The sequence below is a fragment of the Callorhinus ursinus genome, unplaced genomic scaffold (genome assembly GCF_003265705.2).
Source record: "Callorhinus ursinus isolate GAN/ISIS: 27379988/994484 unplaced genomic scaffold, GSC_fseal_2.0 scaffold6, whole genome shotgun sequence".
NCBI lineage: Eukaryota > Metazoa > Chordata > Mammalia > Carnivora > Otariidae > Callorhinus > Callorhinus ursinus.
The window spans coordinates 68,627,297-68,647,645 of NW_027397068.1; the positions used below are offsets into that span (position 1 = coordinate 68,627,297).

The window sequence follows — 20,349 nt, forward strand, 5'->3', positions numbered from 1 at the left end:
AGGAAGGACCATGTGGGGATAATCTCCCCTTGAGATTTCACTTCTGGAGACAGCTGTGTTGTGACTGTGTCTTTCGTTGTTTGGATTGGTAATACACATGCCTGGTGTGGCATCCCAGCAGTGCGAAGGGTTCAACGGTCAAAGCTGTGTGGGGAAGTGGTTAAGAGTGTGGCTACTATGCATGCAACTTGGGGTCAGTCTTGCTCCAGGTTTGTGACCAGCTGTGGGACGTTGGTTGGGCACGCCACTTAATCTGTGCTTAGTGTTTGCAACTGTAAACTAGTCGAGGGTTTTTATGGGATTAATGAGCTAATATTTGGAAAGAACTAGATAGTGGCACATAGCAAAGACCACATAAGCATTTAACTGAATAAAATAGCTGAATTTCTCCCGCTCTGTACTTAGCCACCCACTTTCTCACGTGCAGAGGTAATCCTTCTTCTTAGTTTCTTTCTCATTCCGGTCTGGAGACTCGTAAATGTGGCGGCAACTGGTGGGGATTTTTCTGCTCTCTTTTATTGAAATATCTCCGTCCATGGCTGTGGTAGGCAGATAAATCCCTGCCAAGAATGTCCACACCCTGATCCCCGGAACCTGTGAATATGGCAAAACAACTTACACGACAAGAGGAACTTCAACGATGTGATTGGATTAAGGATCTTGGGATGGAGAGATTACCCTGGATTATCTGGGTGGGCCCGCCGTAAAACAGGGGTTGGAGAGTCAGAATCCTAGATGTAGTGACATAAGCGGATTGGAGCGATGTGGACCTGTGAGCAAAGTAATGTGTGTAGCTTATAGAAGTTGCACAGACATGGGAACAGATTCTCCCTTAGAGCCTCCAGATGGAATACGGCCCAGGCAGACCCATTTCAGTCTTCTTACCTCCAGAAATGTAAGATAATAAATTTGTATTTGTGTGTCAGGCACTGTGTTTGATGGCTGGGGTACAAAAATAAAGAGCCATAGCTCCACCTTCAGGCTGCTACAGGGGAGGTGGGGCAAATGCATGAACAGCCAACAATCATTATCCACCATCATAACAGTACTAGTCCTGCGGTTCCTGAACTTGTCGGTATCCAGGGCCTTTACTGTGAAAAATTATCAGGGACCCCAAAGGGCTTTTGTTATGTGGATTATATCTATCGATGTTTATTAGAAATTTAACCTGAGAGGCACCTGGGTGGCTCAGTTGGTTGGGTGTCCAACTCTTGGTTTTGGCTCAGATCATGATCCCGGGGTCGTGAGATGGAGCCCCGTGTTGGGCTCTGTGCTCAGTACAGAGTTGCTTGAGATTCTCTGCCTCTCCCTTTCCCCCAGCCCCACTCAACACTCTCTTTTTCTGAAATAAATAAATAAATAAATAAATAAATAAATAAATAAATAAAAATCTTTAAAAGAAATTTAAACCAAGAAATTTAAAAAATATTTATTCAAATTTATTTTAATGTAACAACGAATCCATTTCATGTTAACACAGCATATTTTTAATGAACTAATTCTCCAAACAAACAAACAAACAAATCAGTGAGAAGAGTAGCATTGTTTTACATTTTTGTAGTCTCTTTAATGTGTGTCTTAGTAGAAGACCAGCTGGGTTTTATATCAGCATCTGCATTCAGCCTATTGCAAATGCTTGTTTTTGTGACAGTGATTTGAAGAAAATCCAGCCTCACACAGATAATGTAGTTGGCAAAGAGAGGAGTATTTTAATAATATTTCATAGTTGGCAAAGAGGAGTATTTTAATAATCTTTCAGATAATTGTGGATAGTCTTCTTTAATATTACACCAAAACTCAACAAGTGGTAGTTCCTTGAAGGTGAGTTGCATGTGGGTTCTGAAACACGGTTGGTAGACCTTCCTACTTGCTCCGATTAAAGTCCATTGGCCTGTCTTACGCTTTGAATGGATCTTCTAGTCATGTAATTTTGTAATGTGCAATGGTTATTTGGAAATGTTGGGTTGCTAGGTTATGCAGATCTTTCAAATATGGATGTTTCATTATGCAGCATTAAAATCACATTCATTAATATCACCATTAGTTTCTTGTGGAAAAGCCTTGATGTGTTGGGAAGCTATCAAGCTCACAGTGGTGGACACGTTTTCCAGGATTTGAATTTTTGCTACAAAGTTGGAATTGTATCTCCAATACTGTCCGTTTTTTCCTTGGAAGTGACAGGTTCACTTTGTTCATTTTATGTTTTCATTTTTTAAAAAATATTTTATATTTAAGTAGGCTCTATACCCAGTGTTGGACTTGAACTCATGACCCTGAGATCAAGAGTTGCATGCTTTATGAACTGAGCCAGCCAGGTACCCCACACTTCATTCATTTTAAAGAAAATATTTTGTCATTTGTTTTTTGTTTGTTTGTTTTGTTTTTTTAGTAAAAATTGTTCTGTTAAAAAAACTAGCTCAGCTTGCAACACAATGGTGTAAGTGATTTTCTTGCAACAACCATTGCATAAGAGCTGTGTGGATACTTCTCAAACATGTTCCCAAGGGTTGAGTTCTAGTAGAGTCAGCCATTTTTACTGCTTCACTGAGGATGTTGTTAATGGATGCCAGCATGTTCTCGATGGCAGTGTGCAGTAATGGAGTCAGCGGTGACGAGTAACGGTGGGCGCCACTGCTCTGATGTGTGCTACATCACAAGCAGATCTACCCACGACTGCCTTGCACTCCCATTGCACATGTCCTCAGAGAGAAAATGGCAGATGACATCTACAATTATTACTGAAAATACTTTTCAACTTGTAGGTCACTTGAAAGGGTCCCAGTGGCCCCAGAAGTTGACAGACCACACTCTGAGAAGGACTGTTACAGTACATAAGGGGCAGCGAGAACGCATGTTCCAGGTTCTCAGGGCCACCTCTGAGGGACAGTCTCACTTTTGTTAAACCCTGAAGAAAGCAGAGTGCATTCTGGGCAGAGAGAAGTTGCAGAGGGTGGGGGGTCAGGGTCTTGCTGAGGGGAGATGTGTGTGAGTAATTCAGGGTTTTTGGAAGGTAAGGTGTGAATGGGGAAGATGGAGGAGATAAGACTGGACTGGTGAGCAAGGGCCAGGTCACAAAGGGTCTCGTGGGGAAGCCAGGTGGTGGGGAGCCGCGGGGGAGGGGAGGGGCCCTGAAGCTGCTGATTGGCCGCTGAGAAGTGATACATTCGTGGGCCAGGCGGGGCTGGGGTTGAGGGGTGGGCGGCGCTGTGGTGGGGGGGGCATCCCTGTGCTTCTCTCCACCAGAGCGCTGAGGTTGGGAGGGGTAACTGTCCTTCCTCAGCACAGGGTCTCTTGAGTTTTATCACTAATAAGTCACCAGACCCATCAATGGAGCCACTCCATAAAGATTTGCTCTAATGTAGGAATGAATGAATCAAGGATATGGGAATGACAGGGCTTAAGCTCTAAGAAAGGAAAAAAAAAAACCCTCCAAGGTCTTGTGTTTCCAATATTAACTTTATTTTTCAACGAATTGCTAAGGCTTAACATTATATCTAAAATGTGGTTTGTTTCAAATGCAGAAGATACAACATGTGGCTAAGAAAGGGAATCGTGGCTTTACTTAGGAGGCTGAATTCATGGTGCTTTATTTTTTTAATTTTATTTATTTATTTGAGAGAGAGAATGAGGGAGAGAGAGAGCATGAGAGGGGAAAGGGTCAGAGGGAGAAGCAGACTTCCTGCTGAGCAGGGAGCCCGATGTGGGACTCGATCCCGGGACTCCAGGATCATGACCTGAGCCGAAGGCAGTCGCTTAACCAACTGAGCCACCCAGGCGCCCCATTCATGGTGCTTTAAAGAAATGTGACTTTGAGAATTGTTTTTTCCATGAAGTTGGCAAATGAACTACGAAGCTTAATTTTAATCTTCATCCTGAACTCAAACACTAAAGTTGTCTATGACGTGAGACATGCCCTGTTCTTACCCCCTGTTCAACCCCCTGGGATTGTATTCTGTGAGTACTCCTTACTCGTGAAGAGTGCCTGAGGCCAAGCAGAGAAATTAAGGGGGTCTCTCTCTCTCTCTCTCTTTTTTACTTTAATTTACTCATTGAACAAATACTCAGTGGCCGCCTGTTCTGTATCAGGCGCTGTTTTTAGAGGTGCTGGAGATAGATTAGTGAACACAGCAGGATAAAACTCCCTGAGCACATGGACCTTACATTTCAGTGCGTGGAAATCCATATACGCAACAAACATAATGAGTAAATTACATAGTGTACTAACAGGTGGTAAGTGTGATGGAAAAACAAAGATCGGGAGCAGGTGGACGTTGGAACTCGCGCACCAGCAGTTGTGGGTAAGGCCGAGGCTTTGGAATAAGCTCGACACGGGGGATGGAGCCTTGTGGACATCTGGAAGCAAAGCTTGCCCGGCGGAGGGAACAGGTGCCCCAAGGTGGGGATGTAAGCGGCATGGTTAGGGATCAGCAAGTAGCCCAGCGTGCCTGGGGAAGAGCAAGGGGACTGGTGAGCAATGGGAGGTGAGGCCCCAGGAGGACATGTGAGGCAGGATCAGGGAAGACTTGATAAGCCAGTTCGAGGTCTTGAGGAAAATGAGGGGCCATCCAGTGTTTTGGAGCAGAGAAGTGACATGATCTGACCGGGGTTTTCAAAGGATCACTAACTATTGAGAAGGGGCTGTAGGAGGCCAAGGGTGCTTTGAGGCTTTTGCAGGTGGGGCATGATGGTGCCTTTGCCCTCCGTGGTAGCAGGGGAGGTACAGACAACAGAGCTTGCCCAGAGATTGAGTGTGGGGCGTCGAGGAAGGAGAAGAGGCAAGGGTGAGTCCCAGGTTTGGCCTTGAGCGACTGTTAGGAAGGAATTGCCATCAACTAAGCTGGGGAAGCTGGTGGAGCAGTTTTGGGGGAAGACCAGGAGTTGACTTCGGAACACCTTGTGTTAAGCCTCTGTGTTTAGGCGAATATTCCACTTGCTTCCAAAATGGTTTTAAAATGACTTATACTGAAAGCCCATACATAAAATTCATCAAAATTAACAACATATAAAGGGAAGGGGAGGAGATTTGAATGACAACTCGCCTACTTTAAAGGTTTTCACTCACAGTATAGGGGCAAAAACATCTTTGTTTATGAAAAAACGATGACGTTTGAAATAGTGCAGCAAATAAATTCCTTTCATTTCAGTCAATTGAGTTATGATTTGTTGCATCTTATAAATTTATTTCTGATCCTACAGTTCTCAGCTCGATTATTTATAAATTGTCTATTCCCATATGAATCCTTTTTTTTTTTTTTTTGAGAAAAAGAGCATTCCCCATTTGAGCTGGGGAAGAGGCAGAGGCAGAGGGAGAGAGAATCCCAAGCAGGCTCCATGCTCTCTGCAGAGCCCAATGCGCGGCTCGATCTCATGACCCTGAGAGCATGACCTGAGCTGAAATCAAGAATCAGCTGCTTAACCGACTGAGCCACCCAGGCGTCCCAATATAAACCCTTTTATCCCCCCCCCACTTTTGTCATTAACATCTTTTTTTTTTTTTTTTAAAGATTTTATTTATTTGACAGAGACAGCGAGAGAGGAAACACAAGCAGGGGGAGTGGGAGAGGGAGAAGCAGGCTCCCCGCGGAGCAGGGAGCCCAATGCGGGGCTCGATCCCAGGATCCCGGGATCATGACCTGAGCTGAAGGCAGACGCTTAATGACTGAGCCACCCAGGCGCCCCTGTCATAAATATCTTTAACATGTTATGGGAAACCGTGACCAAATTGAAATTATCCAGTTTTATTACCTGTTAATTGCTCTGGGAAAACTTACTTGGAAAGAAACATATGAAATTATTAGCAAAATGATTTTGCGTCTTTTGTGCAGAGCCCTGGCCAGCTGCCCCTGGAGAGTGGGCAGATGCAGTCCCACGTGGAACAGTGTACAGAATGCCCCTTCCTCCCAAGTCTCCCAGCAGGCTTCCTGTAGAATCTGGAATTTCCAGGGAAGCACTTAGAAGCCTCTAAGCTTGCTGTTCTCAGCTTGTCTACATTTACCTTCCCAGCACTAATTACTCCAAAATTGCCATTTGTGAATTAATTCTGACTTTAATGTTTCGGTTGATGAATGACCAGATCACACTTCTGTGAAGTTGAGGCATCTTTGCATGGTAGTATTAGCAGAATTATTTGGATGTCTACTGAATTGTGTCATTATCGTGTCACAAAAACAGTCTGGGAGAAAAAGCTGAAAAATGTTGATAAGAAGCCTAGGTTTCATAAGCTTAATACGTATGACCCAAAAATGCCAGTCATCACGTGTGTGCCAGCCACGAGCCCGTAGCCCCGTGTGGATGTTCTTTGATCTTCAGGAGGCCAGTGTGTGTTCAGTGGGAAGGGAGAAGGAGAAGATTCAGGTAGGTATCCGGTGACTATAAATAGAAATCTTATGATTTGTTTGGATCCCTGGGAATAGAAGTCTTCACAGAACCTATAAACTCAGTTTTTGCACTTTGGGATTGTATTCTGTGAGAAGTAGGGGGCTGCCTCCCTGTCACCTTGGGGGGGTCTTGGACTCTTCCTCTTTTGAACTCAAAGCATTTTGCCTATAAATCTGTTATGGAAGTTAAGATTTATTGCCTTGCAGTATTACTGTGTACTTAACCTAATTTACCTACTACATTGAAAATCCCTTGAAAAACAGAGACCTTGGGGTGCTGCGCCTGGGTGGCTCAGTGGGTTAAGCGTCTGCCTTTGGCTCGGGTCATGATCCTGGGGTCCCGGGATCCAGCCCCATGTCGGGCTCCCTGCTCAGCGGGGAGTCTCCCTCTCCCTCTGCCCTTCCCTCGGCTCCTGCTCTCTCTCGTGCACACCCTCGCTTGCTCTCTCTCTCAAAAAAAAAGTAAAAGAAAAACAGGAACCTTGAGGACTATGGTTTTTTTTTTTTTTTTTTTTTTTTTTTAAGATTTATGTATTTGTTAGAGCGAGAGCACAAGGTGGGGAGGAGAGGCAGAGGGGGAAGGAGAGGGACGAGCAGATTCTGCCCTGAGGGCAGAGCCCAGTGCAGGGGGTGGGGGGCTGGATCCCAGGACCCTGAGATCATGACTTGAGCCAGAATCAAGAGTCTGATGCTTAACCGACTGAGCCGCCCAGGCGCCCTGAGGAATACCAAGATTTTTAAGACAGGGCAGCTAGCGCCGTTCTTGGGAATAGCACGTGTTTCCCTCAAATATGTATTAAGTGAAAAGAAGGTTCCTAGGAGTCTCTTAACGTGATGTAAAGGTGGTGTTCCTGAGAGTGGATTCAGGGGATAAAATGAATTCTGGAGCACACCTAGAAGCTTCCCAATTTTCTTCTTTAGAAATCTGACTCCCGGGGACGTGTGCTGAGACTGTCTCAGAGCTGAAGACTCTGCTCATCTGCACGTGTGTGTATTGGGGGGGGGGGCAGGGGGCTCTGGGATGGCCCGGGATGCTGCTCGCCAAACCGTATGCTCCAGCTCCAGTGAGTGGCTGCTTTGTCCCAGGAGGACGGCTCACACTCCAGTCTGTGCTGCTCTGTAACTTCCATGGGCTGATTGGTGCCCACGACATGGGATTCCTTTGGCAGATAAACCAAAGCCACAACTAAAAAGCAACAGTCTGTATTACAACTGTAGGTCAGTGCTGATAGTGAAATGTGTTTGAAGTTTAATTTGAGGGTAGTAATATTTGTACAAGACCGGATCTGCAGTAAAGGGATCTGGATTCTAGCTCCAGCCTTGTGCCTGACCTTGGGTGGGTTACTCTAACTCCTGTTTCCTCAACTCTGGAAAGGAAGGCTCTGACAAAACAGTTTAGCTTTTTTTTTTTTTCCCTCTGAAGTTCAGTTATTTAATAGGCTTAAAGCACCAATGGAAAGGACTACGTGCATTTCTTATAAAAGTTTGCGAAGTGAAAAAAGCAAAGTAATGGGTCAAGCATTCCATTTTGGTTTTGCAGCAAATCTCATTACCTCTTTAAATAGCATCAGGTCTTGACTGCTGCAGAGAAGGTGTTTGTTAAAGCTTCATAATGATAGGCTGACTCAAATCTAAAGATCACAAAGAACCTTAAAGGCATTAATTACCCCTTAACATCACCATGATGGAGCAGAGATGTGTTATTATCATTTTACTTTCACAGCTGGGTAAATCAAGACACAGAGACACATTAAATTGCTGGTAACTCGGACAAAGTCATGGTCAATGATAGAACTGTAACTTATTGTTTCTCCCTCCAGGTAGGGAAAATGTCTGGATTTTAATTACTTTTCTTCCTTTTAAATATTTGTCTATTAACATCTGTAGAGTGCAATCCATTGAGAACATGCCTCTGCAGTAAAACGAATTCAGATGTGGGACACCTGGGTGGCTCATTCGGTTGGGTGTCGGACTCTTGGTTTTGGCTCAGGTCATGATCTCAGGGTTGTGAGATTGAGCCCCACATCTGGCTCTGTGCTCTGCGGGGGAGTCTGCTTGAGATTCTCTCTCCCTCTCCTTCTGCCCCTCCCCCCCATGCTCTCTTTCTCTCTCAAATAAATAAATCTTAAAAAAAAGAAAAAAGCAAATTTAGATCTAACTGGATTGATGATGGCCCTCTGTCTTGTCTGGGTTCTTCCCTGGAGGCTGGGGATGGCGATTGGTAGCCAACTACCTTGTGATTGGGGCTTTCTCAGTTCAGGGGAAGGTCTGTTGTTGAGAAATAATTTCACTGTCATCATTCTTATGCCTTTTTTGATATTTCACACTGATTTTCATTAACATTGCAGTAATGTGACTGTATATTTTGTGTGATTTGGTTCTTTGGAATCACCTTACGGTGGACTTGAACTCTAATGTCTCTCCTGTAAGATCCACACTAACTAACACCCTTACCTTCTTTTTAAAGAAAGAAGTATAATTCACATACCGTAAAATTCACCTTTCAAGTGTTCAAATCAGTGGTTTTTAGTATATTCATGGAGTTGTGCAGCCATCACCATGATCTGATTCCAGAATGTATTCTTCACCTCCGGAGGAAACCGTGTAGCCATCAGCACTCACCTCCCCGCCGCCCCTCCCCTCAGCCCCTCCCCTCAGCCCCTGACAGCCACTAATCTAGTCCCTGTTTCTGGGGATGTGCCTGCTCTGGCTCTTGCACGTAAATGGAGTCCTACACCATGAAGCCTGTTGTAACTGACTGCCCTCATTTAGCGTGGCCTCCTAGGTTCATCCATGTTGTAGCCTCAGTCATGGGCTCCTCTCCATGGCTGTGTGGCCCTCGATTCTGCCCTCTCTCAGTCCTGCCCGGCATTAGCCTTCCCGGAGGTGTTACTCCAGCGTGCTTTCTCCTATAGCCCCCCCCCCCCCCCGCCAGAATCTGTGCGTGCTCTTGTTTTAGGTTTCCTCTCAGGGTCTTTAAGTAGAATTCCATCTAAGTTGTTTGTAGGGTTTTGAACTTCAGTTCTGAAACTTTGTTAAAGTTCTTAAGTGTCTGAAATATGGCGGTGTCTCTTCTGTGCCCCTGAATGTTAATGAAGTGTGTGTCATCTGGGGGTCTTCCCAGCTCTGATGGATACCAGTTTCTGCTAGATCCAAAACCTTGGCTGGAGATCCCTTTTACCATTGACTTATTTCATCAGGGACCCTGGTAAGGTATGATGGGAGCCCTTTGCCTTCTTTCTTCGGGCTAAGTGCATGCCTCTGTCACAACCATAGCCTGCCTGGAAAATGAGAATGAGGGTACACCTAATTCCCTCTTCCCCTCTTCTCTTTTATGTTGTAATCGGTCTGGTGGTGGCCCGCGCCTACCCTGAAAACACCTGCCATCTTCCTGTTCCTCTAAAGATTCTTTCAGATGCTGAGGATAGTTGTCCCAAGATAATTGACTCAAATCATGGCAGCCCGCTGGTAAGAAACATTTACTACCAGTCTTTGCTTTTCTCTGTTTGTCACCAGAGATCTTGCATTGTCAGGAACATCACCGATTGGAAAGTGACCTCAAGTGAAATGGATTTGGAAGATTTGTGAAATTTACATTTTTTCTGGCACGGTATTTATGCTGTGGTGGAATACACTTCTCTGCAAGCTTAACAGTGACATTCAGACAGATGCCTTGATTTTTCTTGACACAAGAATAGTAACAATAATGAAATGTAGAGTCCCAGATATCTTCAGAAAAGTTGATCAGTTTTTATCTGTAGTAGAAGTACATGGTGTCAGTGGGTGATATCTTTGTTAATGGTGCAGTGAGACTTGATTGGTCTTTGAATGTGGTTAACTCAGAGTTACTGTTTTCTGTCATTGAATAGTCCATCTGTTTCATTTAAATGGGTTTTATTTTCATTCTGTTTCACTGACCAATGATGAGTATATTTGCCTAGATCACAGAGTATAGCAAATGTCATTAATGAAAGGTGTCACAAATCACTGCATTTTACGTAAAAGGGATGAGTAAAATGTAGGGGAATCTGAATCAATTAATAAAAATAATGCTATACAAGGTCTGCACATTTAACCTTAAAAGTTGAGAGATTTTAAGCTTTTCTGTGCAAATGAACTCGATGTTCAGTGTGCTCTTGGCCTATGATAAACTGTGCGTGGTGGACACTAATGCAGAATTTTACAACAGTGGGTGAAGCTTGGAGAACTGAAAAAAAAAAGTGATTTAGTATCCACAGAATGCTGTATTCTTCCACTGGCAGCATTGATTTACCAAAATCTTTATCTTTTCTTAAAATTGAATTCACACTTTTTTAAAAAACAAAGAAGATCCATAAGGTGAAGGAATTCAATTGGATAATTTCTAAGAGTGTCTTCGGGTCTAAAATTTATAGATTTCTCTACAAGCTGTTCATTTATGGAATTACATAGTAGAAATTCTGAGAAATGAAACAGAAATTGAATAGATCAAGTAGATTAAGAACATAAATCCCACAAACTATGTTCTCTGAATGTAAGTAGATACAAAATTATTAAAAGTCAAAGATGTACAACTGTGATACCACAGGGGAGTATGTAGTTGAAAACTTAATGAAACCATTTATTATTTACTTTTAAATTCTTTGAAAATATTTTTTTGATTTTTTTTTCCAGTTATCTTTATAGATCATCGTTCTGTAGTTTTCACCTCAGAGGGGAGCCTATGGGTTAATGATTAATCAACTAAAACATTGTTTGGAGCCTAAGATGAGAGTCCCATTTAAATATGCTACATTATTTATCTGAACATTATCTTTTTAATTGCCTTCTTTAGCGTATTTCATTTTTCTTCAGGAAGTGAGGAGGCTAATGTTCACATTGCACCTGCTCTTGGCTCTGGGCTTGTGGTGCATTTTGCCTCCTCTGGTGTCACTGACCTTCCCAGAGGTGGAGTTATAGACTTGCCATGGAGAGAGGCAGAGGTGGTTCTCAGTGGAGGGGGCCCTGCCCACCAGTTTTGGAAGTGTATGGGTTTGTTTTGGTTTTCATAATAAATTGGAGGAATATGGCACTTAGTGGTCCAGGACGTGGTTGCTTGGTGTCCTGCATGTCCAAGCTCATTCCTCACACTGTGGAATTGTTCCACTGGACTTTCCTGTAGGTGAAAACTTGCGTAATTATCTGAACCAAGAACTGGCTTCATTTAACAAATGAACACAAATTATTTTTTTCCCCACAGCTACAGACTACTTTGAATTTTCTAGGAAAGCAGCAGACCAATAAACCAAGGGAAGTTTATTTTGCTTTATTTTGCTCAGAGCTTTGTCAAAAGTTTGTACCCATTTGGAAAATCAGGTCCTTGATGGCAGCACCCCAAACGCATTTGAATCCCCACCAACACTCCCTGGCCTGGGTCTGTGAGGACATTGAGATATTGAGCGTGATTCTTTGCAGTGCAAATGTTGGACAGGCTTCTAGAGTGGTTACAACCAGGCATTTGCATATCGAAACCCACATTTTTAAACGTTGCAAATTCCTTTCCTTTTATTTTTCTCCTTGTGTTACTAGTAGGGCATTATAATGCTTCTTGTGAAGCCGTGTATGAATTTTATTTCAGAATAGTATGGAAAAGGGGGGCTTTGGATGTTCTGATATTGAAAATCTGTACTATAGTGTTCATGCTTTGAAGCATGAAAAGCATAGTTTAAATATAATTTCCAGGGGCGCCTGGCTGGCTCAGTTGAAAGAGCATGCGACTCTTGATCTTGGGGTTGTGGGTTTGAGCCCCACATTGGGTGCAGAGATTACTTAAGTAAACTGAAAAAAAAAAAAAGATAATTTCCATTCTCCTTGCCTCTCCATTTAGTATACTTCACGTGAGTCCTCACCCCGTAGACTGAAGCAGTTTTCCCTGATGCTATGACTGTCACCATCCATTTCTCAAAAAGGTCTTCTGGTGCCTAACAGGTGAAAATATTCCAGTTTCTTCTTCTGGGCCTCAGGGGTTGATAGCATCTTGAGACTTTTAACTCAATTCTTCAGATAGTTGCTGTTTCTGAGGACGCAGGCGGCCTTCCCAGACTTTGCCCGAGGGGGTTCTGGATCTCTCCGGAGGGAGGCCTCTCCTCTACAGGGGCAGAGTGCCCTGCCCACCCTCCTCACAGCCAGCAGCTAGCTGCCTTGTGTCCCTGGGCTCTGCTGGCAGCCAGCTGGGTGGCTGGCTGGGAACTGGGAAGGACTTCTCGCCTCTTCCTTGCCACCTGGTCAAGTGAGGAGGAGGAAGAGGGCATGGCCAGCCAGACCAGGCTTAGGCGATGGCCCGGCTCGGTGAGCCAGACTTTGTGGCTACCTGCTGAGCAGAGCGAGAGTTCCTGAGCAGGAGCTGCAGGCTGGAGACCGGCGGGGTTACCACCATGCGCCCAAGCCCTTCCCCGACTCCCCAGTTGCCACCATTTCCGGAGAACTCCCCCCTCCCCCCCGCCCCACGGGCATATCCGCGTCAGCACCTGCATAGCCTGGCGCTTCTGACGGCATGGGGGAGATAAATGGCAGAGCCCAAACGCCTGCATGTTAGCTGTGCTAAATTGGATTTGGAAGTACTGTAAATGTAAACTTGGAATTCACACTCCCAGCTACGTGGGCGAGGCAACCTGAACATGAGTGTGTTCTGATGTTTGTGTTTTTAAGTTGATCCCCGGGATGTGACTTGAACACAGGTCACATCGCAAGGGATTTGGGATTGCCAGCTGCTTGGCTGACAGTGGCACCAGCCGGCTCTGTCCTGACGCCCAGGGCGGGAAGACACCGAGTTGCGAGGCATCTCCTCCCTGGAGCCTCCCATGTCCCTGGTCGTCTGCGGGGGACCTGCGGGGCTGCGTGAGGGCGGGGACAGTCCCCTTCCAGGAGCGCCTGCCTTGTGTGCCGGCACTCTTGAACTAGGCTTGATTTTGAAAGAGAGAGAGATGGCTGAGCCTGGTGTCAGGTGCAGCACCTGCCGTAGTACCTGGTACCCAGTGGGTGTGCCGAGCTCGGCAGCCATCTGACGAGGGGATGTGTAAACGGAGTGAGCAGGGCCTCGTGTAGGAGCCAAGGCCATGGCTCCGCAGGTTGCAGCTCGGTTACACCAACTGCCGAGTAGAGGCTCTTGCTGGTCACGTGACGTGTCTCACGGGGGCCAGACCTCACCCTAGCTTGTTAATTTCCACTGTGAGGGAGATGAGAAAGACATGGGGGTGTATTTCCCAGAAATAAAATCGATACCTTGACGTGAACTTATTATTTTGCTATTTTTCATCATTTACAATCGTAGTGGCCTAGGACTTCTGGCGTGCGTCGGAACCTCTGTGCCCGAGCGCGGTGCGCACAGGCTGGGCGGGAAGCACAAGCTTACTGCCCTCCGAGTCGGAAAAGGTGCCCTACCTTGTGTCCTAGTGGATATGACCGCACCGAGAGGCTCTCCCAAGGTGAGAGGCCAGCTTTTTGGTTGGCAGCGGAAGGACAGATTGACTCACGTCAGCAGCTGGTGCTCAGGACGTGGGCATTCGGCCTGGGACAGGATGTCAGTGCAGCGCCTGTTTAAAACTGCTTTGTAAGTCAGCATTTGAATCTCGCTGGCCTACGCTTTTTTTTTTTTTTTTTTTTCCCGAAGAGTAAATCTGCTCTTCTCCCAGGGCCTACTTTGTTCTCATTTCTCCTCTAGAATACTAAGGGCACACTCCTTTTTATGGGGCTACAGGTCCTGGTGAAATTTGAGGCTCCCAGAGCTGGGGTCGGAAGCTGGGGCCCCTCAAGCTTGGCTTCCCCTGCGCTTTCTTGCGTCTAGGACAGCGTTGGTGCGTTGCTGATGGGTTGGAAAAGGAGTCAGTCCCTGAGGAGACTATCTGTGCCCAGATACCATTCCGCCTCCGTGAAATTTGGGTGGTGGAACCGCTCTGAGATTTCCTATCTCCGCAGAGCTCAGGAACCATCCAGAACCACTTCCGCCTCTCGGATCCCTGGGGCGAGCCTCAGTGGGAGCTGGTTCCGAGCTCCATCCTGTCTAAGCTCATGCCTCCAGGAGGATCTAAGCTGCACCCAAAGGCTCTCTAAAGTTCAAGGGGTAGCAAAGGTAATGGGGGAGCCTCACCGATGCATAGCAAAGCCTTGTGATCCAGAAGGGGTATCCAGAGTTCTGTCACCACGTCAACATTCTGCCTTTGTAAGAGGTAAAAAGTTTGGGGAGTTTTCAGTGTTTTGGTTCTAAAGTTTTGTGAATATGTTGAATATATGACTCAGAATCCACTTGGCACCCGCTTTTGACATCAGCCGTGTTATTTTCACCACCATCCATCTGGCTCCTCCCGGCTCCAGAGCTCCTCGTGCCCATGTGCCATCTCCGGGATCTTCAGGGGACTTCAGGTCTCCGTCGTCTTTGTATCCCCAGGACTGAGGGCGTATCTGATTGTGCAGCAGGTGCTGTAGGAATCCTCATCATGAATAGACGCATTGGTTGTGTCTGAATTCCTGTACGCAGTGGAGCTCTTTGGGAATACGGACGCTCTTTATATTGACAGGGTAACAGCAGCCGTAATGCAAACCTGATTCCGTTACCTGGGTGAGGGACTGCTGCACTCACTGTAGGGCTTCCGTGCTTTCCTCCTGCTCCTCTGGCGTTACTGAGTGAAGACAGGTGTGTCCTCTGAGGACCTCTCTTCCCCCGTACACTGTTGTGAGTGTTTCCAGGGTTTTCTCCTTGGTCTCACTCTGCGCATCCTTCCTGGGGCTGCTTCCCTGCCAGGTACAGTCGGATGACTCCAGATCCACATCCCCCATAGACTTTCCTGGACGGCCTGACTCTGGAGCGTCTCCCATCGGACGGCGCACGTGCGTCTCGGGCTCGGAACCGCCAAAGCTAAGCTCCTGAGTTCTGCTCCAGCCCTTCCTGTTCCCCGTCCACCCCATCGCCGGGGCGTAAAACCAGGTGCTCTGCCTTGACGGTTCCTTTCCATATCATCTGCTATGAAACAGGTGGCAAAGAGGAGGCCCGGAGGGTCTGCCTGCTCCGATTTCTGTGTTCACTTCTCTTTGCTCTTACTCTATTCTGAGCTCATCCGGGTCTCTCCACCTCATGCCTGCAGTGTTGCGGTGACTTTCTGACCTGTTTTTCTCCCAAGGTCTTGCCGTTTATCGATTCCTCTGACGTAGGGCACCTTCCCTCCCTTCTCCATCGCAACCACGCTCAACACGTTTCCCGAAGGTGCTGCGCTCTTCCTGTGATTTGCCTTCACTCAGCTGCCTTCCTCCTGCTTCTGGAATTTTCTCTCCCTGCTGGTCATCGTTAAGCCTCAAAGACAAATAGATACCCCCAAGATTTAAAGTCTTTGCTCAAGTGTTTCCTTTGCTATTAAGTCTTTTAGGGTCCTTTGCAGAAGTAACTTCCTTCCAGACTGTCCCTACTGCGTGGATTTTTCTCACATCATCTGTGACACTTCACCTCCTCCAAGGCTAGAAGCTCACTTTGAGGGTAATAACTGCATCTCGTTCATCTTTGTGTCCCTAGCACCGCGCCTAGAAAACAGCCAGTGCTCAAAAAGTGAATGTCGAATGGACGAAAAGGTGTGTCTGTGCTGAATACAGTAGGAACACGGTGTGTTTTCTTTTGTGCATCCTGTAGGCTGGTCTCCCTTAAACACAGGTGCACCCAGCAGCCCAAGAAGGCGATTGGTGGTGGAGCAACAGTGGTGGATTGTTTTTGGCTCAGGGACTCATCTTGCTTCCCATGCGGTCAGCCTGCTGGTGACTGGACTGCCTATGTGGTGTGGTGTTCCGGGGCCTGGGAGAGGCGAACCCAAGTATTCCCACCTGTCACTGCTATCTGTAATTTTCCCAGGGATGTCTCATGCATCTGTCATCAGCACTGCCTTATCCAAGCTAACTTACGCCAACAAGAAGTGTGACTTGGACTCTCTGGTCCTTTTCTGGGTAGGGTGAGGCTTTTGGAAGAGGTAAAAGGAAGAAGAAGTTAGAGCTGCAGAATTCTGTAGATCATTCAGATATTTTCTTTAGGTCTCCTCTTGTCTTAGAATCAAGTATCTGTGTAGTGGTTGGTTATATCAGCAAGGATCATGGACCAGCATTCCTATCCATGGGTTTCACCAACTTTCTAGGGCTTCCATAGCTTCTAAAGATCTCCTAGAGACCAGTTTCCTGGCCCCCGTCATGCCTGATTAACATCTATCTATGCTGGGTCAGCCTAGATCAACTTGGACAGGTTCAAGGTCAGTGACTTCTTCTTGTAGCTACAGAGATTAGAAACCATCTGATTTCACCTGATTGAGGGGGACAATCTACCAAATACAAGAGTTAGAATGAAAATCTGTGTTATATTATGATAGAGGCTAGTCTTTCCACCTTTCTTGAATTTGCTAATTTGAGAGCCACTGGAAAGAATTGGGCTTGGCAGGTGTGTATGGTTGTAGGCTGGGGGAAAAAAAAAAGCAGAAGCTCTACTTACCTTTGATCTTACTTCCTAACCCTTACTCTGGAAGTTGACAAAGGTTTGCTGTTCCTCATGGGACTTTCAGTTTAGGATAAAATTGTGGTCGATTTCAGAAAATGAAAAGTTAAGCTCTCAAATGAGCAAGTTGTGGGTTGTAATAAGAGTCCATGCTGTTGCATCCCTGGGTGTCCCAAGATTTCCCTGGTGATTTTGCCCAAAATAGGGAAGTACCCACGATGGTCACTGCCATTTGATTCTTTGTCTAAATAAATTCTTTAAGATCAGAGGTTAGTGAAGTATAGTTTGCCCAGCAACAGGCACTGAAGGCACTGTCTTGATCGGTCACTGGTCGCCTTTGACTGAAGAGCGGCAGGAGACGTGGCTTCTTTGTTAGCGGGAGCCAGGGTCTGTTGCAGGAGACCCTTCGGTGGCGGTGAGGTGCCATTCGGCGCTCTGGCTTTTCCTCCCTCTCTTTGTCTGAACCCTTAAACCAGTCACCATGATTCTCTGCAAAGGGCCAAACTCACTTTTATGTGTGTTTTTGTCACTTTTTATGCAGATTTCAGCAATGTCCCTGACGTCACCACTGGCCTGAAAAGGAGTCAGACCGATGGCGCGCTGGCCCAGATTCCCCACGGGGAGAGAACAGGGCAGACGTTCGGGGTAAGATGCTGTCCCAAATCCCAAGGAAGAACCCGCTGACAAGCATGAAGCCCCCCTTTCACCTGAAGTGGGGAGAGGAGATGGGGTTAATTCTGTCCCTCAGGCCACCCGCTGAAACCTTTTTTTTTCCCTTAATGGAAATAGCTTCTTTATTTATTCCAAGCGAAGTATGTTAGGACGGTTTGACAAGGGCAGTCTATGCTCAGGTGTTCTGAAAGTTATGTTTAATGACTGTTGCTTTCCTCCCTTTTTTTTTTTTTTTTTGCCCACAGCTAAATTATTTTTGGAATGTTGTCACTTTGTTGTGGTCTAAAACATGAAATTTGGAATTTTCACCATTTTTCAGTGCACACCGCAGAGGTGTTAAGTACATGCACAGTGTAGTACAACCACCACCACTGCCCGTGTCGGAACTTTCTCATCATGCCAAGCAGAAACTCTGTACCCGTTAGACTGTAACTCCCCATTCACAACTCCTCCACCCACCGCGACCCTGGCTCGCCTCTCTTTTACTTCCTGTGCCCTTTCGCCTGCTCGAGGTCCCTCCTGTGTGAGCATACCAGTATTTGTCTTCTTTTTGTTTCTGGCTTATTTCACATGGCATCATGTTTTCAGAGTTCCCCTTCTTTTGGAGGCTACGGATACTATTCCGCTGTGCGTGCTGTGTTTTGTTTACCCATTCATCTGTTGACGGGCGTTTGGCTTGTTTCCACCATTCACCTGTTGTGAGTAATGCTGCAGGGGAGATTGGCATACAAATATCTGTTTGCATCCTTGTTTTCAGTTCTGTTGGACACACGTCTAGGAGTGGAACTGCTCACGTGGCCCCTCTATGTGGAGCTTTCCTCGTGTGTCCCACAGGGCTGTGCCACCCATCGGTGGTGGCTGAGGGTTCTGATTTTTCCGTGTCCTCGCCAACACTTGTGATAGTCCATGCCTTCCCTACATTCTTAACTGTTAATCGAACATCCTTTCAGAAATGGTCTGATCTACCTGATCTGTTTTAATACACAGTCTAGTTTTAGTTGATTTTGACATTATAATTCTGTTTTTCAATTCCTTGCTTTTATCTTAAATATAAGAATGGAGATATATAAGCTCTGACAAGTATTTAAGGACAACTTAATGGGAGCGCCTGGGTGGCTCAGTTGGTTGAGCATCTGCCTTCAGCTCGGGTCATGATCTCAGAGTCCTGGGATCGAGTCCCTCGGGGGGCTCCCTCCTCAGTGGGGAGCCTGCTTTTTCCTCTCCCTCTGCAGCTCCCCCTGCTTGTGCTCTCTCTGCCAAGTACAGTACAGTCTGCTGGGTTAGACTGACACCCCCAGGGGCTTGTCCCTTTGGGGGGCAGCCATGTGGCACACCCGGGGCTGATGGTCACTGTGAGAAGGGGATTAGGTTGGCGCCTGCCCACTGCGGAGCGGGTTCTGGTGGCCCCTGACCACCCTCCTCCTCTCCCTCACCCCTCCCTGCATTGCTGCCCTATTCCTGATCCACCTCCTCCAGAATCTCTCTTCCCTTCTTTCCGATTCCTCAGACGAAACACTCGGTCTGGCTGTGCCCCCAGGACGCAGTGTCTTTTAATAAACTGAAATTGTCCACATTTTTAGTCTGATGCCTGTGTTCCATCTCTGCTGGATTAGTAGTTACTTTTGGGAACCTGACATCATGGTTAATAGTGATTATTATATTTTTAAGGAATGCATCCTAGAGCATCAACTGGATGTGTCTTGATTGCTTTGTCTTAAAGTTTTGTAAAAAAGTAAATATTTCTGACACACTTTAGAAGCTCAGCTGTCTATTTAAGGTAAGCATGCCCGAGGAGCACCGGCCCAGTGCAGCAGCCTAATGCCGCTAAGGATGATGATGTCCTCCCTGTTGTAATCTGTTGGAGTTCCACATTAAAGTTCTTAAGAAGGAAAGGAAGTTCTTTTTCCAGATTTTATTTTAATATTCGGGAAAATAAATAGGCAAGAAGTTACTGTGTTAAGGCTATCCCCAACTCCGTCATTTAACAGTGCCTGTCATAACGAAACAAAGCATTTACCAGATGAACATTGGACAGCACTTAGAAATTGAGGAAAGGAGGAAAAGCTGCAGTTGAGCTTGAAATTGGAGCTGATTGAACTTAGTTGTCATTGCTAAAATGGTTAGAGAAGAAAGCAAATAAATACCAAAGGGGGGCTCTTGGGTGGTGCAGTCGGTTAAGTGTCCGACTCTTGATTTCGGCTCAGGTCATGGTCTCAGCGTGGTGAGCGTGAGCCCTGCATTGGGCTCTGTGCTGGGTGTGGAGTCTGCTTGAGATTCTCTCTCTCCCTTTCCCCCTCTCCCTGCTTGTGTGCACTTGCTCTCTCTCAGATAAATAAATCTTAAAAAAAAGATAAATACTGAAGAACGCAGAAGACAAAAATATTGAAAGAGAATATCATCGTGGTGAGCATTGCTGTCAATCCCTCTCAAGTCAGAGTCGTCATCGTCAGACCTTTTTCAAACCTGAAGATCATCTGTCCATAATAACGGACTTCAAGGCATTTCTCAACAATCCTAGTGTAATGCCTGGCAGTTACTTTAGTTCACACGTTCTTTGTTCCTTGGGAAAGAAGAATCAGTGACCATCAGAATTAATAATTGGGATGTATGTTAGTGAAAAAGTTTGGAATTTAAGAATTAAAAGACAGGGGTGCCTGTCCATCAGTTAAGCATCCAACTCTTGATTTCGGCTCAGGTTGTAATCTCAGGGTTGCGTGATTGAGCCCCACACCGGGCTTTGCACTGGGCGTGGAGCCTGCTTGAGATATTCTCTCTCTCTCTCTCTCTCTCTCTCTCTCTCTCTCTCTCTCTCTCTCTCTCTCCCCC

General features: G+C 46.1%; 1 protein-coding gene across 15 annotated transcripts in view; it reads left to right on the top strand.

The window, feature by feature from the left end:
• TIAM2 (TIAM Rac1 associated GEF 2) overlaps positions 1-20,349 on the top strand; it is a 224,380-nt gene that overhangs the window by 167,253 nt on the left and 36,778 nt on the right. For 14 of the 15 annotated variants that reach the window (XM_025866368.2, XM_073894136.1, XM_073894128.1 and 11 more), the window contains one exon: positions 17,393-17,496. The exons of the other annotated variant lie outside the window; for it this stretch is intronic. In XM_025866368.2, the coding sequence (XP_025722153.1) occupies positions 17,393-17,496 (104 nt within the window). The remainder of the gene's footprint in view (positions 1-17,392; positions 17,497-20,349) is intronic. 15 annotated transcript variants of the gene reach the window in all.